Genomic DNA, 24,998 nt, shown 5'->3' on the forward strand with positions numbered 1-24,998 from the left:
GCTTCATGCCGCCACCCCAGGCTGCGGGACGGATTTGGTGGGTGATCATATCAGGTCCAGCCTTGGGTGCTGGAGGCCTCATGTGCTCAGCGGGATGTTGCTTTCTCGGAATCAGTGATCTCCTTTCCCCAGAGGGTGTGCTGATATTAGGATTTGTGTTTCACACAGTATCTGCCGTTTAATTGGGTGTGTGCTTCCTCTGGCTGCTGTAACGAATTCACACAGACTCCTCAGCTCACAGTTCTGGACGCCAGAAGTCCTCAAATTCAAGGTGTCTGCAGGGTTGGTTCCTTCCAGAGGCTCTGGGGGAGCAATCTGACTCTGAGCCTTTTCTAGCTTCTCTAAGCAGCCCACATCCCTTGCCCCCTGGCCCCTTCCTCCATCTTCAGAGCCAGGAGAGCAGTGTTTTTCTGATTCTTTTTTCCATAGCCACATCTCCCTCCAACTGCGGTCAGGAAAGTTTCTTCAGTTTTGAAGATTCACGTGGTCCCATGGGACCCATGTGGATAATCCCCATCTCAAGGTCCTTAACCTCAGTCACATCTGCAGCAGTCCTTTTGCCGGATCAGGTGACATTTTCACAGGTCCCAGGGCTTATGATGGGGACATCTTTGGGGAGAAGGGCATTATTTTGCCTTTCCCACTGGAGTATGATTGAATCTGCCTTGGGGGTCACAGGCGTGAGTACTGGCTAAGGAAGTGAGCCATCCATTGTTACCTGTGGCCAGAGACATCATGTGGTGTCCCCAAAGGCAGACATGCCCAGTCACAGCTTCTCTGGGGAGCAGAGTCCATTCCTGGGAAGGCCAATCAGAGATGCAGGCTCAGAGCCCAAGAGAGCCTGGGCCTTGTCCTCAGGTCCCTCCTCCTCCTCAGCCGCCCCAGGATGCAGGGAGCCCCAGACCAAGGTCACGTGTTAGTGAAGTGACAATTGCTTTGAGCAGCAGTGAGCAAGCCAGACTCAGAGATCGTGGTCTGCATTATTTTGCGTGTGTTCCTAACCTTTAGAGTGGACTCCGATGCTGTCAGACCCCTAACCCGGCTGGAAACAGCCCCAGGGAAGGTTAAGGCAATGCCGAGGCTCCCGGAATCACTCCCGGAAAGGTGGGCACCCAGGAGCAGTGAGATGGCCCACAGGCTGCAGGGTTGTTACTGCACGGCCTCAAATCCACAGCCACAAGCACCCTCCCTGTGTTTGCCTCCAGCAACAAGTGCCGACACAACAGAGACCACACGGTACCACAGCACAAAGCACTGGGGACTCGAGATGCTTCCCCTCTTCACGGAACTTCCCAGACGATGCATGAAGCGGAATCCAGGGAGTTAAGCGTAAGCTGGTGTGGGCTGGCTGGCTCCTTCTCATCTCGCAGGTTGGTGTTCAGATTCCACCTCCTCCTCCAGGAGGTCTCCCCTGACCACTCCCCTCTTACCTGTCACTGTCCTCAGAGCTTATGTCTGCACCCTCCCCTGGAATGTAAACATCACTGGGGCGAGCATTCCTTCTCTCCTGGGTCTTACAATTACTCAGACCAACAGATCAGGAGATGACTGCCCCTGAAAACATTTTTTTGGTTTCCAAGAGGAGGGGGAGGTCAAGCCACGCTATCTATTTAGGGCCACATGGAGAAGCACCAGGGTTGGGGTGAGGGGGCAAAGGGATGGGGGAAAATGTGGACCAGAGCCTTTATTATGGCTTCTAAGGGAAGGAAGAGGGAAAGGGGGGTAAAGAGGCCCAAGATGGGCTAGTTTAAATAATGTCAGCAGGCTCTGAGGCAGTAGATGCTGGCTTTAGTTGCCTAACACCTGGCCTTGGGGTGATTAGGATAGGGGGATAGTGCCCTCCCTCTCGAATGTGAAAGCCCCATAGAGGAGGGGGTTAGGGTGTGAGCTCTGGATTGGCTGGTTTGCACATGAAGGGCACTCTAAGGGGCTTGTTTGCAGTCTCTGGGAATTAGCTGGCTCTGGGAGGGGCTGTCTCTCCTGGGTGAATGAGGCCCCAGATGTCAAAGCGTCAAAAATCAGGAAATACAGAGTTCCCGTCGTGGCTCAGTGGTTAACGAATCCAACTAGGAACCATGAGGTTGCGGGTTTGATACCTGGCCTCGCTCAGGCATAGCTGTGAGCTGTGGTGTAGGTTGCAGACCTGGCTTGGATGACCCCTTGCTGTGGCTCTGGTGTAGGCCAGCAGCTACAGCTCCAGTTAGCCCCCTAGCCTGGGAACCTCCATATGCTGTGGGTGTGGTCCTAGAAAAGACCAAAAAAAAAAAAAAAAAAAAAAGAAAGAAAAATAAAAGTCAGGAAATAAAGACTTGGTCAATACACCTGGCATGTGGTAGACATGTAGTAAGCGCTTATGGAGAGGAGAAAGAGAGAAAGAACTCAATCATTTTCAAGTTTTCATTCCTCATCTGGTCTGTTGGGTCTTTTGAGGCCTAGTAGAAAACTCCCCTAGTTTAGAGTGTCTGATGGGAACACCGAATCCCTTTTTCTTGTGGTGTCTTCAATAAACACCAGGTGGCAGGCGATCCCTGCTGAGATTGAGAGGGAGCCGTGAAAACACGTTTGGACGCATGCAGCAGTAAGGCTGCTGTTCCTGAGGAAAGATGGAGGAACACCTCTAGCAAGAGTTACCTCGGAAGGGAGGGAAGTGCTTGTTTAAAATGCAGGTTCCCGGGGCCCAACTCTGACCTACTGATCTGTTTCAGGCACTACCTCCATTCCTGGGATCCTGACTGTTGAGAAGCCATTTCCAGGGGATCCTCACCATGGCCCTGTTGGGGAGGCCTCCATAAGGGCTGGGTGACTTAAGTGAGACCAAGCTAGGCTGGAGAATAAATAACCCCAGCTCTCTACGCTTTGCCACCTGGATGACCTAGAGCCAGTTACCCTGAATGCCTCAGTTTTCTCATCATAAAGCAGGGCAATTTCTGAGGATGGAAGCAGATGATGCATTTAAAGTATTTTGCAGGCATTCCCGTTGTGGCCCAGTGGAAACAAATCCAACTAGGAACCTTGAGGTTGCCAGTGCGATCCCTGGCCTCACTCAGTGGGTTAAGGATCTGGCATTGCCATGAGCTGTGGTGTAGGTTGCAGACCCGGCTCGGATCCTGCATTGCTGTGGCGGTAGTGTAGGCTGGCAGCTGTAGCTCCCAATTCGATCCCTAGCCCGGGAACCTCCATATGCCGTGGTGTGGCCCTTAAAAAGCAAAAAAAAAAAAAAAAAAAAAAAAAAAAAATTGCACAGGGGAGTTCCCTGGTAGTCTAGTGCTTTCCCCACTGCAGCTGGGTTCAGTCTTTGGTCTGGAAACCGAGATCCCATATCAGGCCTCTGCATAAATTAGCCTCCAAAAATAGAGCACTTTCCACAAGACCCAGCATATAGTAGGTGCTTGGCCAATTATTGTGGTTTCTGTTAATTCTTCTATAAGAGCCAGGTCTAAATCAGGGCCTTCCACCTTCTAGTTAGAAATCCCTTCCTCTAATTAAGCGTGGCCTTTGGACTTGGGAAAAGGGATCCACTGGGCCTGCGTGCCCAACATAGCTGTGATCTAAAACATTGCATTAGCAGTTCTTACAACAAGAGGGCCTGTTTGGGCCTCCGGAAAGCTGCACACTGCCGGGTTAAGTGCTGGCAGCCGCTGATGGCACCTCGAGGCTGCTTCCAATCCTGCAGTCAGGCCCACCTCGTGCCAACCAGCCATGAAACTGCCGGGCGTCCCACATACCCAGCCACAAAAACCTCTCCTTGGATCCCTGTGGGGAAGCTCATAAAACGCACCGAAGCTTCCCCTGCCTAGATGCTGCAGGCCACGGCGGACCAAATATTTACAGACGCGGCTGAAATGAGACCCAGCAGGGCAGATTGCGCAAGTGGCCCAGAAAAAGTCCCCTCTCCCCCTGTTCCTGGGAAAACAGGGCACAGAGCGACAAGCATCCCATTAAGCCAAGCAAGGCCCACACCCCCAGCAGGGCAAGATGGGAGACCTGGGCTTGAGAGAGCGCCTCTGTTTAGCAGTGCTTCCTGGGCATTTCCTGTGTGCCAGGCCTTTGTGCCAGGGAGATAGCAGTCCTGCTCTTTGGAGCGCAAGGGAGAATTTCAAGTCAGAGGCAGCATGAGCCTGGCTTCCTGAAGGAGGTGACTGGAAGGGGATTCTAGAAGAGGGAACAGAATGTGCAGGAGCCCCCAGGAAGGAATAGGTCCGGCACCTAGAAGGAACCCAGCAAGCAGGAGTGTGAGTGACTTGAGGTCAGAGTGGTCTCTGAGACCCTCAGTGGGTCAGGGATCAGGCCACCAGCCCACAGGTGATGGAGGGGCCATGGCAGGTTTCAGCAGTCAAGCAGAGCGGATCCCCAGGTTCCTAGCAGAATTCAAGGGTGTCCATCACTGTCTCTGGCTGGGCTCTTCCTTGTTGGGGGGATCCAAATCCTCACTGTCTCTACTCCCCCTCCCTGTGCAACCATCACTTCCTGCCTCCAGGAGCCAGCCCTGGGGAAGGGGCAAGCCAAGCTGGGCTCCTGGTCAAGCTCCACCCAGACAAAGGCACAACAGGGGAATCCTGTGCAGCCTCCAGGCATGTAGGCATCCTCCCCAAAGACTAGAATGTAGGAGGTAGAAGTAGTGCAGAGCTGATGGGTGGTCATCACGCCCCACCAGGACAGAGTCATAGCGGCAGCCCATGGGTGGCAGGAAGGGCCAAGGATGCCATGGGGGGCCAGGGCACAGGAAACGTGTCTCAATTATGGAAGAGGAGGTGGGGGGAGATTTGGAGAGAGAGAGGGAGAAAAAGATAAGGATGGAGAGATACAAAAGGGACAGAACTGCAGAGAGATGGGAAAAGACAGACACAGAAGGAAAGAGAGACAGAGACTGAGACACAGAGAAATAGAGACACACAGATGCGGGTACAGACAAAAGCAGCTATAGATGGATGCTTAGGGACCCAGAGAGCCGCAGAAACCCAGCAGCAGGGGCTGCAGTGCCCCCTGCCCCAAGGTAACCGCCGGGTGGCGCCAGAGAGCCACGCTCTGCACAGCAGCCGTCCCTGCCTGGCCCTAGTCCCTTTCTCTCTGCCTATGGTTGCCCTATCGGTCCACTGCCTTAGCGGGAGCCCTGGACCCTAGGGTAGAGATGGATGTAGATCTGGGGCTTCCACAGGTATCAAGGGTGACCAGAGGCCCCTAAATCTGGCCATCCCCCTACCCCCCCTCCAAAACCCTATATGTGTCTCCTGTATGTATCCGTGCTTGTCTTGGGATGTCTTTGCGTCCATCTGGGTTTGTGTGTCCCTGAGTCTGTTTTGAGATGGGCGTGTCTGTTTTTGTTTTGGGGTGTGTATTTAGCTGGTCTCTGTGTGTGTCTTGTTTTGTCTCGAGGGGTGTGTGTGTGTGTGTGTGTGTGTGTGTGTGTGTGTGTGTGTGTGACTGCAGGTGTCTCTGTGTGTCTGCATTGGTCCCTGTGTGTGTCTGGTATCTCCAGTGTCCAGAAGCCTGCCAGTATCCTCTCCCTCACCTATCCCTGCAGCTCTGCATGGAATCATCCAAGGATTTTAAGAACCAAAACATTTATGGAACCCTATTGATGCCCAGAATCTCTCCTGGACACCAGTGGAAATGTTTCCTAGAGACACAGGAATGGTTGATCATGGAGTTGACAGAGCAAGACTTAGGTGCTACTAAACCCAAGTACCTACTTTGTATCAGGTCCCAGCCAGGGTGCTGCTGTCATGCTGTGGACTCAATTTCCTCATCTGTAAAATGGGCCTGATATTAACACTAGCCTCTTAGCATTGCTGTTAAGAGATTAAGTGAATTGAGGTTTGTAAAGCATTTTGAACCCTTCCTGGCTCACAGCCTAAGGACTCAGTAAGTGTCAGAAATCATCTCATTTGATCCTCATTTTATTTTATGTTTTGCCCATGACCACATCATGCAGAAATTCCTGGGTCAGGGGTCGAACCTGAGCCACAGCTGTGACAACACTGGATCCTTAATCCACTGAGCCACCAGGGAACTCTTCCTTTGATCCTTATAACCACAGGACATCCATTAACCCATGGGTCAGTGGGAGCCCCTGAGAATTCTCCACTCACCACTAGGGATCTGAGGATTGTCTTAAAGACACACATAGGCAGATGCTCAGATATCTGCATGCCCAAAACTTCCCTTTTTGGTCTAGCTCAGAGGATCTCAAGCTTCAGCATACAGTAAAATGAGTAGAATAGATCATGCTGGGTATATAAATCAGAGCCAGGTCCTGTTCCAGACGCCAGAGACTCAGCAGTGAACAAAACAGACAAAAATGTCTGCTCAAGCAGAGCTTCTGTTCTAGTGGGAGAAACATTAAATGAAGTTGATTTGTCAGTCAACAAAGGTGAGCCATTATAATTAGTTATTTGCTTTCGATACATTTTCCCATTTTACCTTCCAGAAAGACAGTACTAACTTATGCAGTATCAGAGGTGAATGCCAATTACCTTGTACCTTCATAGCATCTAATATGACCAGATATCTTTGTGGACAATTAGAGCAGATATTCTAGAGTGGTTAAATACTTTTTCATGTCTTCCTGAGGCATACAGAAGTTCCCAGGCTAGGGGTGGAAAAGGAGCAGCAGCTGCTGGTCTACACCACAGCCACATCAGTGCCAGATCTGAGACACGTCTGCAACCTACACCACAACTCACAGCAATGCTGGATCCTTAACCCACTGAGCAAAGCCAGGGATTGAAGTCAAGTCTTCATGGATACTAGTCGGGTTCATTAGGCACGATGGGAACTCCTCATGTCTTTTTTTTTTTTAACAATTTCCCATCCATGTCTTTTGTGTATTGAAAGTGGCATCCATGTTCTTTGCATATGTCTCTAATCTCATTTATTTCTCAGAACTATTTATATATGAAGGATGCTGCTTTAAAACCTGCTAGTGTCAGGAGTTCCCCCTATGGCACAGTGGGTTAATGATTCAGCTTGTCTCTGTGGAGATGCCAGTTCAATCCCTGGTCTGGTACAATGGGTTAAGGATCTGGCATTGATGCAGCTGTGGTGTAGGTTGAAGCTCGGGCTCAGATTCGATCCCTGGCCCATAATAGGGCTAAACTGGAATAACACAATTTATCAACAGGCACCCCTTGAACTCTCATTTGCTAGACATCCTAGCAATGAATTCCTTACAAAACTTTAATTCAGTGGTGGAGGACAGAAGCATCCAAGAAGTAGTAGAAAGGAAGAGAGAGCACTCTTATCTGAGACAAAGTCTTTCTCAGGTAAGAATCAATGTTTCCATCTTCTGAAATGGATTCGGCCTCATCAGGGACATTCCAACGCATAAATTAGATCACACACTCCCTTGCTTCAAACCCTCCCATGGCTCCCCACTGCCCTTTGAGGAAAATCCAAACTCTTCCCTGAACCCTTCCCGGATCGTCCTCAAGCACCACATTCTCCTGTTTGCACCACCAGGAGATCCTTCTCTTAACTCAGTCCTGCCATGTTTCTGGGGCTCTGCCTTCAGGTGTGGCTTTGGGGAAGTGATTTCTCTCTCTAACTCTCAGTGTTCTCATCTGAGAAATGGGATAACCACAGTATTGACCTTGTCAGAATGGTTACAGGGACCCGGTAGAATAACCTTAAAGCATGAAAAGATGTCCATTTACTTTTTCCAAAGGCTTTTCATCCCCTCCCTGGGAAGAGAGTGGGGACCTTGGCAAAAAACTGTCCCTGGGGCTCACTTTTTAAAAGTTATTTATTTATTTTTATTAAAGTATAGTTGATTTATGTGCTATATTGTGCTAATGTCTGCTGTACAGCAAAGTGACCTGGTTATACACATATATACATTCTTTTTAAAATATTCCTTTCTGGAGTTCCCACTGTGGCTCAGTGGTAACAAACCTGACTAGTATCCATGGGGACACGGGTTCAATCCCTGGCCTTGCTCAGTGCATTAAGGATCTGGCAATGCCGTGAGCTGTGGTGTAGGTCACAGACGTGGCTCAGATCTGGCCGTTGCTGTGGCTGTGGCGTAGCCTGGCAGCTACAGCTCCAATTTGACCCCTAGCCTGGGAACTTCTAAAGGCTGTGGGTGCAGCCCTAAAAAGCAAACAATAATGTAAATAAATAAATAAATATTCATTTCCTGGTTTATCCTAGGAGTTTGAGTATAATTCTCTGTGCTACACAATAGGATCTCATTGTCTACTCATTCTTTTTTTCTGGCCATGACCGTAGCATGTGGAAGTTCTCAGGGCAGGATCAAATCTGAGCCACAGCAGTGGACATTGCTGAATCCCTAACCACTAGGCTACCAGGGAACTCCCTCCCTTTCTGGATCTTAAAAGGAGGATATAAAGTCAGTATTAACACTGGTTCAGGAGAGCAAGCTCACCCTCCAGGGATCAAGGAAGAATTTGGACCTGGTAGGGTCATAGAGAATTCACATCTTGATCATGGAGGGTCCTCAGTTGCCACTTGGACTGGAGACCCTGTGGATCTGCACCTTCTTTTTTTTTTTTCTGTCTTTTTAGAGCCACCCCCGAGGCATATGGAGGTTCCCAGGCCAGGAGTCTAATTGGAGCTGTAGCCCCTGGCCTGTGCCACAGCTCACGGCAACGCTGGATTCTTAGCCCACTGAGCAAGGCCAGGGATCAAACCCGCAACCTGATGGTTCCTAGTCGGATTCGTTTCTGCTGTACCGTGATGGGAACTCCTGGATCTGCACCTTCTTATATGGGAAAACTCATTCACCAAATTCTTCTTGTAAAGAATGTATGAACAAAAACAAGCAAAAAAACAGATTAGGAGTTCCTGCTGTGGTGCAGTGGGTTAATGATCCAGTGGGTCTCTGCAGCAGCATGAGTTCATTCCCTGGCCCGGTACAGTGGATTAAGGATCCGGCATTGCTGAAGCTGTGGCGTAGGTTGAAGCTGTGGCTCAGATTCAATCCCTGGCCAGGGGATCTTTGGTATGCCACAAGTTCAGCTGAAAAAGAAAAAACTCAGCTTCAGCCCCTGGGCTTCTGATTTGAAAGGCGTCTGATCCAAGGGGATAGGTCTAGAAAAGAAATCTGTGTCACAAAAGGCTAAGTATTTGTGATTCAAGAGTTTGGCAATGTCAAGTTCAACAGGTAGGTCATGGGTAGTTAGGAGCAAGTTGGCACAGCCCTGACCCTCCCTTCCTACCTGCCTGCAGCATTGGTGGGATGCAGGCCCCAGCCACACGTATCTCTCTGCCTCTGATGACCTGCACATTCTTTTTTTTTTCCTTAGGGCCATACCTGCAGCATATGGAAGTTTCCAGGCTAGGGGTTGAATCGGAGCTACAGCTGCTGGCCTACGCCACAGCCACAGCAACGCCAGATCCTTAACCCACTGAGTGAGGCCAGGGATCAAACCTCATGGATCCTAGTCAGGTTCATTAACCCCTGAGCCACGAAGGCAACTCCCTGACCTGTGCATTCTGACCCAATATTCTTCCCCACCCCCACCCCACCCCCAACCCTGGTAAGACAGTCAGAAGTGGGAGTTCACTTTTGTGCCCTGGGTTCCATCCTCGGTCTGGGAACTGAGATCCTGCATCAGGCCATTGCACATTGAGGCAAAAAAAAAAAAAAAAAAAAATATTCGGGAGGAGGGGAGACTATTATGAGGGTCTAGAACCCCAGGCATTCCAAGAGTCTGAGAGTCCACGATTTTGGAAATCCCGCAATTCTGAGCCTCCCAGGTTCCAGAACTCAGGGATTCTCTGAGCTTGTCACTGTCCGCCTAGGTCTTCCATAATTGCCTGTGACAGATAATACAGTGTCTCGAGGCAGAAACCTTGATCCCTTTAATCCAGCGGCCCAGGCAGAGGGCCTACTGCCTACAACCACCTAGCTTTTCCTAACGGCTTAATGAGAGAGTCAGAATTAATTGGAACTGGCAACCAGCACTCACAGGCCTCCGCGAGGCTGGCCTGGCCTCCATATGTTAAAGCCGAGCATCCCTGGCCCTTGTTCTGACCTGTTCTACACACCAACAGGTATGCTGCCTGAGAACTTAAGCTTTGTCTGACAAGGGAGGGCCATGCTGCTGGGGCCGTGATGACCTGGTGCCACCGGTAGAGCCGGCCTGCCCACCTTCCCCAGGCACAGTGGCCTGGGCCCCTGGTCTGTCCCTTCCCCTCCCCTGGGCCTCAGTTTCCCTCCTGTGTTCAGGGAGATCAGCCTCACAGTTTGTTGCCGATTCCATGCAAATTGCTTAGTGTGTACCTAGTGCTATGATCTGTCCTTGGGCATATGGATAGATTCCCAGTGGCCTCTCATTTCAAGACGTCTTATCAGAGAGATTAGGCCATTTCACACTCTGAACCCTGATGCATGAGATATTCTTTTCCCCAGACCCCAACAACATAGTCAATTATCAAACTCTTTCATCCTTAGTCACCTGATAGATTTTATTTAAAAAAAGGTATTTCATGGAAGTTCGCGTTGTGGTTCAGTGGGTTGAGAATCCGACTAGTAGAGTATCCATCATGGTGCAGTGGCTAACGAATCCGATTCGGAACCATGAGGTGGTGGGTTCGATCCCTGGCCTTGCTCAGTGGGTTAAGGATCCATCATTACTGTGAACTGTGGTGTAGGTCACAGATGTGGCTCGGATATGGCATTGCTCTGCCTGTGATGCAGGCCGACAGCTATAGCTCCGATTTGACCCCTAGCCTGGGAACTTCTGGAACTTACCATAAGCTGCAGCTGTTCTAAAAAAGCAAAACAAAAAAAAAAAAAGTATTTTATTTCATGATAGTTTTATTTTATATGTTGCTTACCATGAATGAGAAGGAACTCCCTTTCATATCTTAGAAGACCTTTGTATATCCTTCTCAAAAGCTGTTTTGCCTCTTTTTCTATTGGATTGTTGATTGATTTCTGGAAGCTTTTTACATATTAAGGAAATCAGCCTTTTGTACATTACATCTTGGAAAAATTTCCCTGAGTTTGTCTGTGGACCTAGTATTTGTGTTTGTGTGTATAGGAATTTGATATTTGTATGTAGTCAATTGTTGATCATTTAAATCATTAAAGATGTCATATCATGATTCAACACACTGGGATTATTATTATCATTATTATTTTGGCCAAACCTGTGGGATGTGGAAGTTCCTGGGCTAGGGATAGAACCCATGCTACAGCAGCAACCCAAGCCACTGCAGTGACAATGCCAGATCCTTAACCTGCTGCACCAAAAGAGAACTCTGAATTATTATTATTTTTAACTTCCATGGTTTCTTCTAGTAGTTTAATAACTTCTCTGTCTCTGTCTCTCTCTTTTTGGTTTTGTGGGAGGTTGTGATCCATCTGGAATTATTTTGCTCTTAGCTTCCTTTAAAATCTCCATCTGAAATCCGATGGTTGTATAAGAAGCTGCATAGTAATAGCATGATTGCTGAAGCCAGGTGGCTAGGATTCAGATCTTGGCCCTGCCATTTTTCCCTGTGTATCCTCAAGGAGGTCACCCTCTCTGAGCCTTACATTACTCATCTGTAAAATGGGAGAAAATAGGGAGTTCTCATTGTGGCTCAGTGGGTTAAGAATCTGACTAGTATCCATGAGGATGTGGGTTCAACCCTGGCCTCCCTCAGTGGGTTAAGGATCTGGCATTGCTGCAAGTTGTGGCGTAGGTCACAAATGCGGCTTGTATCCTGTGTTGCTGTGGCTGTGGTGTAGGCTGGCAGTTTCAGCTCCAACTCAACCCCTAGCCTGGGAACTTCCATATGCTGCAGGTGTGGCCCTAAAAAGAAAAAAAAAATTGGGAGATAATAATGTCGTATGAGAATTCATGGAAACTTTCTTTTTTAAAAAAGTCGAGTATCTAGAAGGCCATCGGTCACTTAGTAGGTGTTTTTTTTTCTGTTTGCTATTTTTTGTTTTTATTTGCTTTTCTTTGAGGAGTTTAATTGCACTTAATGATTCTCTCAGCATAGCCAATTAGCTGGTGACTGTGCTTCAGGAATATTTCTAAGCACTTACATACAATAATTTATTCTTCATAACAATCCCATTGGATGGATGGGGACATCGAGGCCCAGGGAGCTTAACTTCCTTCCTGAGGAAGTTTCAAGGGTCAGGGTGGGAATTAGAGCCCTCTGTCCACTGCCCTGTTCTGGCCTCAGCCTTCCTCCCCCGACTCTCTGGGCCATTGCTGAAGGGGAAGTCCCCATTGGGCTCCATCGTACATAACTAGCTTCTAGGTACAAATTGAATTGCTGAGGTCAAATCAACATCTTGGATACCTAGAACTGGTCAGTCCTGTCCTGGCAGATATGGCAGTGGGTAGGGGCAGGCAGCAATCAAGGAAGGCTTTCAGGAAGAAGGTGCTTGGATAAGTAAGACTGGAGAGCCTGGCAGGGCCTGAGAAAGGGGTTACAAGGGTGGCAGAGGACAGCAGGGAACTGGGGGCAGATGATCTGTGGTTCACAGGCCTCCCCTGACTGCCACTGGTCAAAAACCTTGACTCTTGCTTCTCACCAATAGGCACATAGTGAACTATATAGTTGGTGACCAGGGGCAAGTATCTCCTCGGTGGGAGTGTTGAACTCCTACTCATCTGCTAAAGCCCTAGGGCTCAGTGCCCATCCATCTGGGAAACCATCTCTACCTTTTGGCCTTTCCCAGCCAGGTGTGTCTCCTGATACTCAAACCCTCACCACATAGGCCTGAGAGTATCTGTGTCCGGCTCTGTGTTCCCCACCCTCAACTAGGTGACCCTTGAGGGCAGGGCCCTAGGTTGAGATTTCTGTGGTACTTAACATTACCCCGCCCAGCCAGAACACAGTAATTACTAAGTATTGGTTGAGTGTGTCTTGAAGGACATAAGGGAGTTCATGTGTCAAATACGTGAGTGACAAATACAAACCTTAGTCACTTCCCTCCAGGGCTCCCACCTCCCTCCAGGTAAAAACTCAAGTCCTCCCCACAGCCCACAAGGCCCTCCAAGACATGCCTCTCCCTGCCCTCCCCTCCTCCTTCCCTCCCTCCCCCTCCTTCACTCTGCTCCAGCCTACAGGGGTCTCCTGGCTGTTCCTTCCACAGCCTGGGTCAGTCCTGCCCCAGGGCCATTGCACCGGCTGTTCCTTCCTCAGCCTGCAGTAAGCACTACAGATGACGCTTTGCGTGGCTGGCTCAATCCTCCTCCTCCAGATCTCCATTCAAATGCCACCTCCTCAGAGGGGCCGCCCTTGACCTTGATCCTTGTCTAAAATAGCCGGCCAGGAGTTCCCCCTGTGGCACAACGGGATTGGAAGCGTCTTGGGAGCTCTGGGACGAAGGTTCCATCCCCAGCCCGGCACAGTGGGTTAAGGATCCAACGTTTCTGCAGCTATGGCTTAGGTTGCATCTACAGGTCGGATCTGATCCCTGGGGGGGGGGGGGGGAGAGACTCCATATGACGAGGGGCGGCCAGAAAACAAAAAACAAAAAACAAAAAAACGTTCGAGTTCTCTTCCTTTTCTGGCCTCTCCCTAGCACTTCCCACCCTCGGAGGTACTGTATACTTGCATATTATCTTCTGGATGTGACTCCTTTTTGTGCGTTTTGCTCCCAGGCATCCAGGGCGCCTCCATCTGCCTGGCGCGCAGTAGGCACTTAATACATCTCGGCAAAATCGAAGGGGGCGCCTGCAGGGAGGGGGACTGTAGGCGCCGGGGGCCCGCGGGTCTGCCCGCCTTGCCCCGCCCTTGCGGGGCCTCCAGCCTGCGAGCCGGGCGTGCCCCGGCGGGCGGGGCGCGGGCGCGGCGGGGGCGGGCGGCCCGGCCGGTCGGGCGGGTGCGGAAGGCGCGCTGGGCCCGGGCTGGGTCCGAGCGTCCTGCGGGGGCCATGGAGGGGCTGCGGCGGGGTCTGTCGCGCTGGAAGCGCTACCACATCAAGGTGCACCTGGCGGACGAGGCGCTGCTGCTGCCGCTCACCGTGCGGCCGCGCGACACGCTCAGCGACCTGCGCGCCCAGCTCGTGGGCCAGGGCGTGAGCTCCTGGAAGCGCACCTTCTACTACAACGCGCGGCGGCTGGACGACCACCAGACTGTGCGCGACGTGCGCCTGCAGGACGGCTCGGTGCTGCTGCTCGTCAGCGACCCCAGGTGGCCGGGGGCGGGACTCGGGGGCATAGGGGGGCCTGGCTGTGGTCCTGATTGAATCAGGGCTAGAGGAGATGGCGGGGACGTGAGGGCCCCATCCTGGATGGGGCGTACTAGGAGGAGACAGCGGGGCACAGGGTTCCCCGGTGGGGCAGAGGGTGGATCAGGACGGGCTGGGGCCTGGAGGGCACAGGAGCGCCGGGCTGGGATCAGGTAGGAGATGGATCAGGGCTGGGGGGAGGCCAGGAGGACCTAGCTGGGTCGGTCGGGTTGGGGGGGCTTGGGGAGGGGTGGGATGGTTGAAGCCGACTAAACTGGGGGTCCCTCTCCTCCCCGTGTCCGCGGCCCCCACCCTCCCTCCAAGCTCAGCCTGTTGTGGGAAGTGGCTGGGACAGAGGTTGGAAGGCAGGCTTGGACAAAAGGAGGCAGGCGCTGAGAAAGGCCATGAGCCCAGCTGGATTCCCCCTGCTGGCTTTTTTCTTTTCTCTCTGGCTCTCTGCCTCTCTTCAGCCTCCCCTGTCTTTCTCTTGATCTTCCTTTGTCTCCCACATTTGTCTCTCTCAGTGACACTGTTCCTATTTCCTTTCCTTTCCTTTCCTTCTTTCTGTCTCTGTCTCTCTGCATCTCTGTCCATTTTTATCTCTGCTGTTTTTCTCTCTGTGCCTCTCTCTCCCTTTTCTGTCCAGCCATCTCCCCCACGACCCCTTCCTTCCTCACAGTCCCTCGTGACACTTGCTGCGTACCCTCTGCCCTGACCATCTGAGGTATCCAAAGAGGTCCCCTGGCCCAGGTGTCCCAAAATGAGTGGGTGTCCCAAGGAGGGGCTGTGGAGAAGGGCAGCTGGGACATGAGAGCAGCACACGCAGAGCCCTAGGGCAGCTTTGGGAAATGGTGGGGGCTAGTGCTTGGCAAGATGGGCAGTGAGTTGGTGGAGATGGACGGGGCTGGTTCCAGATGCTGTCGTGCAGGTGTTGGGCAGGGTGGGGGATGGGAGCTGCCTGTATAACCCTGGAGTTTATGGGGGTCATGCGTGCCAAGGCCCTAGAGGCTTGATCCACCAAGCCGGGGATGACAGGAGCAGTAGCCTCAGATGCCAGTCCTGGAGGCTCAAGATGGGGCAGGAGGGCCCGCTTCCCCAGACCCCCTGGAAGGAGGGTCTCAGGAGACAAGTGGGTTGGTGACCAAGGGGGGTTGGGGCTGGGAGGTGGGAGAGGATGTTCCTGGCAGCTGGATGACCCACAGACGTCCACACAATCAGTGTTCAACATACAATAAGCAGGAGTTTCCATTGTGGCTCAGTGGTAACAATCTGGACTAGTATCCATGAGGACGCAGGTTTGGTCCCTGACCTTGCTCAGTGGGTTAAGGATCCAGCATTGCCATGAGCTGTGGTGTAGTTTGCAGATGTGGCTCAGATCTGATGTTGCTGTGGCTGTGGCATAGGCCGGCAGCTGTAGCTCCAATTGGACCCATAGCCCAGGAACTTCCATATACAGCGGGTATGGCCCTAAAAAGCATTTATTGAGTACCTACTGTGTGCCAGGTTGGCACTGGAAGCTAGCTGTGACCCATACAGATCAGGCCTGTCCTCATGGAGCCCACAGTCAGTCCAATGGGAGGGACAGACAGGGAACCAAATAAATATGTTAGAATGTCCGACTGTAATAAGTGCTGTGGAAAGATGGTCCAGAGTGATGGAGTGATAGAGACGTTGCTACGCTATTAACAGTGGCCAGGGGAGGTCTCTCCGAGAGGGTGACATTTCAGGATGCCATGTGAAGGAGCTGGTTAAACAAAGAGAACAAGAGTGGGCGGGACGGAGTTCCAGGCAGAGGGAACAGTGCGTGTGGAAGCCTTGGTGTTGGAGGAACAGGGAAGAGTCCCTTGTGTCTGGAGCAGAGCCAGCAGTGGGGAGAGAGAGAGGAGGGGAGGACAGGGAAGGTTGTGGAGGACCTTGTGGGTAGCTTTTCCTGCAGGGGAAGTGGGAGCTCTGGAGGGCTATAGGTAGAGGAGGGAGGGGACCTGACTCAGGTGCTCACAGGCGCCCTCTGCTGGCTGCTGCAGGGGGGACAGAAGGTGGAGGAGGCAGGTAGGGTTCCCAGTTGGGAGCGGCCAAGGAGAATGTCTAGTGATGAGAGTGATGGTGGATGCTGAAGTAGAACAGAGCCAACTTGTTCCTACAACTCTCTAGGCATGGTCCTACCTCAGGGCCTTTGAACTGCTGTTCCTTCAGCCCAGAATGCTTCTCACCTCCCTTCTTTGGCTCCTTTAGGCCTTTGTTCAGAAGCCACCTCCTCAGTGCAGTCTTCCCTGACCACTTGTTTAAAATTGCAACTCACCAACACCATCCCTCACCTCCACTTTATCTTTCTCCCAGGAGATGACTTCTCTATATGTCACTAATTCTTTCTCCTAATATTTTCCTACTTTTTTTCACTCTGTCTCCCCTGATAGTAAACTTTATGAGGGCACTGTTGTTGTCCATCCTACTCGCTGCTATTTCCCCAGTTCAGTGCCTCGCCCATAGTAGCTGCTCAATAAATGTTCCTTCTTTTTTTTCCTTCATTTTTTGGCTGGCCCACGGCCTATGGAGTTCCCGGGCCAAGGATCAGATCCGAGCTGCAGCTGCATGGCAACGCCGGATCCTTAATCCACTGTGCTGGGCTGGGGATCGAACCTGCATCCCAGCGCTCCCAAGACTCTGCCGATCCTGTTGCACCACAGCAGGAACTCCTCAATAAATGTTCTTTGAATGTATTATCTTGTGAGGTGAGAAAGGGGATGCTCAGAACATTTTCCTGGAGCTCCAGTGGTGCCTGGAAGTGGGGGAGAGGGTCTCGAGGGTGGAGGTGAGCCCTGGCAGGTGCAGGGAGGTGCACTTTCTGGACACCCAGCAGACCAGGAGGCCTAATGTGCCAAGGTAAAGGCTGCATTGCCCTACAATCTTTGTCTTTCTGTTCCCCTCCATCAGGTAGTCTGGGTTGGAGGACATGGAGCCATGACCAGGGGGAACAGGGGTGCTGGCTGAAGGAGGAGGCTGAGGTGGGGGCATCTCCCAGGAGCTTTGACCTCACTCTAGGTAAGTCATTCCAGCCCTTGGGACACGGAAGGTACCTTAGAGATTGTGGAGACCACAGACAGGTAAACTGAGGCTCAGAGAGGAGGAGGGGCTCTGATGACCATCACCCTGCTCTACACCCCTCTGCTTCTGGCCCTTCGGGCAGGGTCACTGGCCTCACCTCCCTTCCTTTTGAAATAACACGTGGGCCTGAGTACTATTGCTCTGATTGCTGTGTGCACTTGGGCAAGTCACTCCTTCTCTCTGGGCTCTGTTACCCCCCTCCTTTTTTCTTTTTTCTTTTTTTGTGGCAGCACCCCTGACATGCAGAAATTCTTGGGCCAGGGACCGAACCCACGCCACAGCAGTGACAATGTGGGATCCTTAACTTCTAGGCCACCAGGGAACTCCCTCCATCCTTTTAAAAATTTTCTTTTTTCAGAGTTCCCATTGTTGCTCTGTGGATTAAGAACCCGGCTAGTACCCATGAGGACACGGGTTCAATTCCTGGCCCCACAAATCTGATTCAGCTCCTAGCCTGGGAACAAACTTTCTTTTTTTCTTTCTTTCTCTCTTTTTTTTCAGGGCTGCACCCACAGCACATGGAAGTTCCTAGGCTAGGGGTCAAATGGAGCTGTAGCTGCCTGCCTACACCACAGCCACAGAAACACAAGATCTGAGCCACATCTGCAATCTACACTGCAGTTCATGACAACAGTAGATCTTTAACCTACTGAGTGAGGGGAGGGATTGAACCTGCATCCTAATGGATACTAGTGGAGTTGCATTACCACTGAACCACCACGTAACTCCTAGCTTGGGAACTTTCATATGCTGCTTATGCAACCTTAAAAAAAAAAGAGGAGTTCCCGTCGTGGCGCAGTGGTTAACGAATCCGACTAGGAACCATGAGGTTGCGGGTTCGGTCCCTGCCCTTGCTCAGTGGGTTAAGGATCCGGTGTTGGCGTGAGCTGTGGTGTAGGTTGCAGACGTGGCTCGGATCCCGCGTTGCTGTGGCTCTGGCGTAGGCCAATGGCTACAGTTCCGATTAGACCCCTAGCCGGGGAACCTCCATATGCCGCAGGAGTGGTCCAAAGAAATAGCAAAAAAAAAAAAAGAAAAAAAAAAAAAGAAAAAGATTTATTTTTTGTTTTTATTTTTACCCCCCCCCCCCTTACAATGAAAGATGGATTTTTGGGTCTCAGGTTTGGTTTAAGTATCCTCTTTGCCTGCAATTCTGGTGACTGCCACGAGGTGGCTCCAAATGCCAAGCTCTCTGCTCTGGGACCAGTTACCTATGGCTAAGGGCAATTCTTGTCCTTCCCTGAGGGCACCAAAACATTCCTGAAGGAGGAGCTGGCTGCTGGTGTTGCATCTGTGGGGCTGTTAGGGAAAAGGGAAGAAGGAAAAATGGCCAGAGATCTGGTGTTTCACCCTCCCAGAGGCCTGGACTAAAATTGTCTTATCTCTTCCCCCCCTTGCTGTTCCAAGGTTCTGGGCTCCCAGGGTGGATGGTGAAACACTGGCCAGCTGATACCCACTGCCTGGGACACTCATGATGGAGCCCCAGTCCCTGACATTGACCTAGGATGTTGCCGCTCCGGCCCAGCCAGCCTTCCAGCTGTGCTCTCTGATTCTGAAGCCACTGCTCCCACCTTAGGGCTTCAAATGCTGGGTCTACAGTGGGAACCATCATGGAACCTTGGGAGACAGCCAGAGGATGTCACATGAAGAGAAGCACAGCGGGGAGAGGAGAGGAGGTTGGGGATGTCACCTCGCCTGCCTCTACATTCTCTCCTCCATGCCTCTGCCCAAGCTGTTCTCCCTGCCTGAAGCACCTTTCACATCCCTCTCTGCAAGCTCCAGGCCACCTGGGATTCCAGCCTCCTCCAGGAAGCCTTCTTGGATGCCCTCCTCCCCAGCCAGTGAGCAACTTAACCTCTTCTGGGCCCCCACCAGACCCCTCTACTGTGAACAGCCTTGGCTAGGGGTGCGGCCAGACACTCATGAAATCTCAGATGACTAGAGGAGACTGGGGAACCCCAACCCTCTCTCAGTGCTTGAGGGTCACACTGGGCCCCTCCCCCAACCTAATCACCCATTGTACCCGTGCTGCCCCTGCCCTACCCCCTGCGACAATGACTGTCAGGTTAAATCCCAGAGCTGCGGCCCCTGCACGGGGTCTTCTGGCTGTGTCTGAAGGGCTCTGGATGAGTGGGTGGGGATTGGAGGGGGTGGTCTGTGCCTGGCAGAGAGCTGAGACATTGATGCTAATCGTGGGATTATTCCAGGCAGTGTGTTGTAGAAATTCTGGGTACAAGACCCTCCAGATGGAACGCTGGGCCTCAGCTGGATTTTTGATCTGTGGCCACGAGGCGTTGGATCCTCTAAGCAGACCCCAGGGGTGGGGGCACTGGGCCTGCCAGTGCCCTCCAGGTGTTGGTGTCACAGGGCAGAGCCTGGGGAGCCTGGGAAGAAATAATGTTTTAATTAAGAGTCGTGTTGGCCGCAGGGCCCGGAGCAGGGACAGGTGGATAATAAATCGTGGCTGCGGGGAGACCCGGGCCCAGACCGTGTGTTTACCTATCATGGGGTGGGGAGGGCACCAGCCTGCCAGACTCTGCTCACCTCCCCTCAGCAGAGCCTCTCTGGGCTGGCATCTGTCCTCCTGGGGCCAAGTAGCCTAGACCCCTGCTCCTGCCTGGTTTTGGCCTCGGGGGTCCCTGGACCACATGCAAATAACTAATCTACAGGCCCTGGGACTCCCCTGTTTGCACAATCCCCTGCAAACCCTGGGGACCTGCCTCCTAGGGCCCAACAGGAGAGTTGGGTTTGTAATAGTCACCACAGCTCCATTCCTGGGCTCCCACTACACTGCCAGGGCCTGGGCAACATCCTTGCCTGGCCTTGAGTTGCACTGGTCTGCCAACTGAGAGGCTTGGTGATGGTGGTGATGATTGCTGCCCATTTTACAGATGGGGTGTCCAAGGTCATCCCCCCCTCTTTTGGGCTACTTCCTCTGCAGCCCCCTAATTGAGGGGTCCCAGTCCATTCAGCAGAGGTCTATGATGGAGGAAAACAGAGGATTTCTTGCTTCTTGGCTGAGGTGGGGGTGGGAGAAAGCATTTTCAGGCCGTTTTGACATTTAACAAACACTATGCAAATCGCATGCAAATCACATGCAAATAATCACCCATTTCTTAAACCTCGACAGCTCCAGCGTGTTCTGAAATAATAATGTTGGACCTGTCCCTTGGCGTTGGCCTCGAGGAGGGGTACAAAGCCTTCCTTTCCTTCCCTCCTTTCTTCCTTCCCCTTCCCTTCCCTCTGTTTCCTTTCTTCCTTCCTTTCCTTCCATCCCTACCTTCCTTTTTTTCTGTTATCTCTTTACTCCCTTTACATTATTTGTTGAAGGCCTCCCAGTTCTGAGATGAATACAAATAGCAAAAGTGGCTTCTGTAGTTCCCGCTTTCCAAATGGGGAAACAGACACAGAGAAGCACAAGCCTGGCCTGAGATTCCACAACCACATTGTGGAAAGCGTCCCCCACCAAGTGCTGTTGTGGACCAACACTGGATGGTAACTGCGACCTTAGGTGGAGAGACAACAGTGGCTGGAGCAAGCTTAACAGGGCTCGGAGGAACCAAGGAAAATTGTCCTTGGGTTTCTTGGCCTTGAAGGGCAGGCTGCCAGGCTTGGATCTGGAGAAATCTGACCTTGACGGGTCTTACTCCTCAAGTCTTTCTTTCTCCAGCTACTCCATCAGCAAACTCTGAATTTGGCCCACAACCTCTCTGCTTAGTTTGCATGCCCTACTTTTTCTGTTCGCAAACTCCTATTCATCCTTTGAAGCCCTAGCTCCAAGGCCCCCTTCTTTATGCAGCCATCTCTGATCCTCCAAGAAGAGCTGCCACTTCTCTTTGGGCTTCTGTTGCTCCAGATCTCTCTCTCTCTCTCTGATCCAGGGCTGACCCTTTTGGTCCAGGGCTGCCCACTCTGGCTTGATTCCAGCACTTGTCTGATTATTATACACCTTGAAACTTGTATTCTAAACCTAGATCTTTTCTGATCTTTTTCACCTGGCCTACTCCTACATTTTCAAGGTCTGGCACTAATGCCCACCTCTGTGTAAACTGTACAGCTCTCTCCTAGTTGGCTTCTGGGTCTACAGCCTCCAGCTCTCCTGGCTTGTTTCTGACCCATGGAACGGGGAGGTGTGTGTGTCCTTCAAGTCTTAGGACTTGCCTCTGCAGCCCCAGGATCATCCAGGTTGGGACTGGGTACAGAGGGACTGAGTTGGAGTGTCTATGAATAAATGATTAAGTGTCTGGAAACAAAGCCAAGTTCACTCCCTAACTTGGCCTTGGGCTTCAACTCTCCATGACAGTTCAGCCCTAAGTGTGCCCTTCGCCCTTCCCTCTCCCTCACCTCCAGGCTTCTGTACCTCTGCCAGGAATGGTTTTCCCTTGACTCCTATTTTGGGGGACCCCAAGCCAGCCCTTTCCCATTTCTGGCCTGTGAAAAGGGGAGAAGCCCGCCCCCCTCATGGCCTCTCACGATCCTGACTCCACCCCAGGAGCAAGTCTGGGCTGCAAGGAGTTTCGGGTGAGACTTGGCAGCCACCCTCTCTCGCTGAGGCCTGCAGCGTCTGGGGAGGGGCCACCTCCCGCCTTGGCTGCCCACTGACTTTGTGCTCCCAGAAGTTCCATGGGAGTTGTCCTGGGGGGAAATAAATCCAGGCGGGTCCCAGAGGAGGCATCTAGGGCTCAGCCAGAAACTATAGGCACCTGGACTTCCTGCTTTAGTTCTGCTCTGCACTCCCCCGACCCCCATCCCCAGGACTCCAGGCTGGATTCTGGTGTTTGCTAACTCTGTCCATTAGCCCAACAGGCATTTATTGAGTGCCCTCTGTGTACCCAGTTCTGGCTGCCAGATATACTAAGACAGATCCTGCGTTTGGCTGCCATAGATGGTGGAGCCAGTTGTTCACTGCACAAAAGCATCCAGCTGAGGAATTCCTGTCGTGGTGCAGTGGAAATGAATCTGACTAGGAACCATGAGGTTGCGGATTTGATCCCTAGCCTCGCTAAGTGGGTTAAGGATCCGGTGTTGCCGTGAGCTGTGGTGTAAGTTGCAGACATGGCTCGGATACTGTGTTGCTGTGGCTGTGGTGTAGGCCGGCGGCTACAGCTCCAATTCAACCCCTAGCCTGAGAACCTCCATATGCTGCAGGTGTGGCCCTAAAAGGACAAAAGACAAAAAAAAAAAAAAAGCATCCAGCTGGGGTGAGAGGAAGGGGGAAGGGGAATCTTTTTGTAATTCACACAAAGTCTCCTATACAAGTTAGTGGTGGTCCTGACCTTGTTGCCTCTCTTTCTCTCTTTGTCTTCATCTGTCTGTGTGTCCCACTTAGTCACTTTTTCACATATCTGCCCCCCCATCTATTACTCTGTGTGCTCCCTGCTTTTTTTCCCACACCCACGGCATGCAGAAGTTTTGGGACCAGGGATCAAACTCCCACCACCGCAGTGACCTGTGCCACAGCAGTGACAATGCTAGATCCTTAACCATTAGGCCACCAGGGAACTCCAATCTGTCTGTGTCTCTTGAACTCTGCTGCTCTACTCTCTCTACCTCTCCCTCTGTCTCTTTTTTCCTTCCTGTCTCTGGCAGTTTCTCTCTCTCCCTGTCTCTTTCTTTCTCTCCATACCCCTGTATCTGTCTCTCATATCCCCTCTCCAAAAGGATACCCTTTTCCTCCAATTTGCAGGACACTGAGGTGACCAGGACATACACAGCATGGCACTCATGGTGACCAAGACACACACAGCTCTTGGCACTCATGGGGCTTGAGGTCCAGCAGAAGAGACAGAAGTTGCAGGGTGGGGCTGCTCTTGGGATCCTGGAAACCCCCCCTCTCTGGGCTTCCGTTTGCCCACCTACCCAACTAGGGAGGTTTTTAGGGTGGCCGGGTCAGGAGCTGCTTGCTTGGCCTAGGCTGTTTGTTGGCAGAGAGATTCTGACTCATCCCCACGCCCAAATGGTTTGAAAGAATCCTCCCAGGGGAAAACAGTTGTAAGAAAAAACAAAACACAAAATCAGAGTCACCAGCCCAGGCTGCTGTCTGACTCAATGAGGGGTGAAAGTATCTACATTGCCATCCCCCAGATCATCAGAGAAATTTCCTGCCTCTTCCCCTGATGGCCCCTGGCTGTCTACTGAAGGCTTCTGGCGTCACAATGATGACTCCAGGCCTGGCACTGGCCTCACACTTGTGCTCTGAGCTCCAGACCCACTTCACCCTGTGCCAGGGCCACAAGTGGAAGAAACTCTTTCCAGCCACAGGGCCTTTGCGTGTACTCTTTCTACCTCTGGAGGACTCTCTCCCCACCCCTCATCTTTCATCCTCTGATTTTCAGGTTCAATGTCACTTCCTTCAGGAGGCTCTAAACAATCACGTTCCCTTGGTTTTGCATTCACTCATTATCCTGTGATTTTCCTTTGTAGCATTAATTATTTATATTATTATTCATTCAGTGTATTATTTTTCCTACTAGCCTCTGGGCACCATGAAGGCTGGACGAGGTCTGGTCTGGTCACTGCTGGATCACGCAGCACTTAATAACCCAGAGTAAGGGAGTGGTAGCCAGAAACACCCTCCCTTCCCAGGCTCAATGAGGACCCGCTGCCCCAGTTGTTGTCACTCCCGTGTCCAGCTCCAGGTGGCTGCAGGGCGCAGAGGCTTAGGATTGGGATTCTGGGCACTCTGGCTCCTGCCGCTTTGATAAATGGGGGAAATTCAGAATTAATTATTGACTGCTACACCGAACCAGCCTGATCTGGACAGATAAAGAGTGTCCTCACTGCTGCGTCTGTCCAATAGTTCTAGGGAGTTTATTAGAGGTCGGAAGGCAGCTGGCTGAGGGGACAGGTCCAGAAAGCACTGGAGCCAGATGGAGCTGGGTGCAAAGACTGGCTCTGCTGGGCCACTTTGGGCCATCGACTTTCCCTCTCTGAGCCTCGGTTTTCTCATTTGGACAAAGGGAAGAGAAAACATCCTTGTCTGTTGGGACAAATTTGTTGGGGGAATCACTTTGAGTTAATAGAGTGTGCACACAGTGGGTATCCAATAAATGTTGCTGAATTGGTGCATTGACTCTGGAGTCCTAATTCTTTTACCCACCCTGGCAGAATAAATTGGGGTCAAGGTAGGGGGCCAGAATTCTTACCCAGATGTAGATCCATCTTCCTTCGGCAGTGAGAGATGGCAGATCACAGACCTAACAAAAGTTGTTGAGAACTGATCTAAGACAACAACCACAAAGGATCAACTGTATGAACTACTTCCTTTTGCTTCAGATTCCTGGTTGCCCAACATCACCACAAGGACACAGCGCCCTCTGGAGGGCTGTGCAAAGGCTGCCGCATCTTAGATCATGAAAGCCAACTCATGTTATTCAAAATTTTCTGATAGCCACAAGAAAAAAAAGTAAAAGGCGATGTTACTTTTAATAATGTATTTTATTTAACTCAATACACCCAAAATATCATTTTAACATGCAATTACTGTAAAAAATTATTAATGCACTTTCTTTCTTTTTTTTTTGACTTTTCTAGGGCCACACCCACGGCATATGGAGGTTCCCAGGCTAGGGGTCTAACTGGAGCTATAGTCGCCGGCCTACACCACAGCCACAGCAGTGGGGGATCCGAGCCGAATCTGTGACCTACACCACAGCTCACGGCAATGCCGGATTGTTAACCCACTGAGTGAGGCCAGGGATCGAACCTGTAACCTCATGGTTCCTAGTCGGATTCGTTATTAATCACTGAGCCA

General features: G+C 51.5%; 1 protein-coding gene and 1 long non-coding RNA gene across 2 annotated transcripts; both read left to right on the forward strand.

Moving 5' to 3' along the window:
* Window positions 1-1,205: 1,205 nt before the first annotated feature.
* LOC146405522 (uncharacterized) lies at window positions 1,206-8,140 on the forward strand. Its single transcript, XR_014837757.1, has 2 exons — window positions 1,206-1,370; window positions 5,522-8,140. It is a non-coding gene; the product is annotated as an uncharacterized LOC146405522 (long non-coding RNA).
* Window positions 8,141-13,763: 5,623 nt separating this feature from the next.
* Window positions 13,764-24,311, forward strand: TINCR (TINCR ubiquitin domain containing). The gene is made up of 3 exons (XM_085013205.1): window positions 13,764-14,106; window positions 17,075-17,182; window positions 18,653-24,311. The coding sequence occupies exons 1-2, from the start codon at window positions 13,847-13,849 to the stop codon at window positions 17,076-17,078; spliced, it is 264 nt and encodes an 87-aa protein (XP_084869331.1). The 5' UTR covers window positions 13,764-13,846; the 3' UTR covers window positions 17,079-17,182; window positions 18,653-24,311.
* The last annotated feature ends 687 nt before the right edge of the window (window positions 24,312-24,998 follow it).

Source organism: Sus scrofa, chromosome 2 (assembly GCF_054392235.1).
Source record: "Sus scrofa isolate SSC_HxYL_T2T_F1_AM1 chromosome 2, Sscrofa_HxYL_maternal_Yorkshire_Landrace_v2.0, whole genome shotgun sequence".
Classification (NCBI taxonomy): Eukaryota; Metazoa; Chordata; class Mammalia; order Artiodactyla; family Suidae; genus Sus; species Sus scrofa.

What these genes read in the sequence shown, in the direction of transcription:
- TINCR (XM_085013205.1), top strand. Translation starts at nt 13,847, where the DNA reads ATGGAGGGGCTGCGGCGGGGTCTGTCGCGCTGGAAGCGCTACCACATC.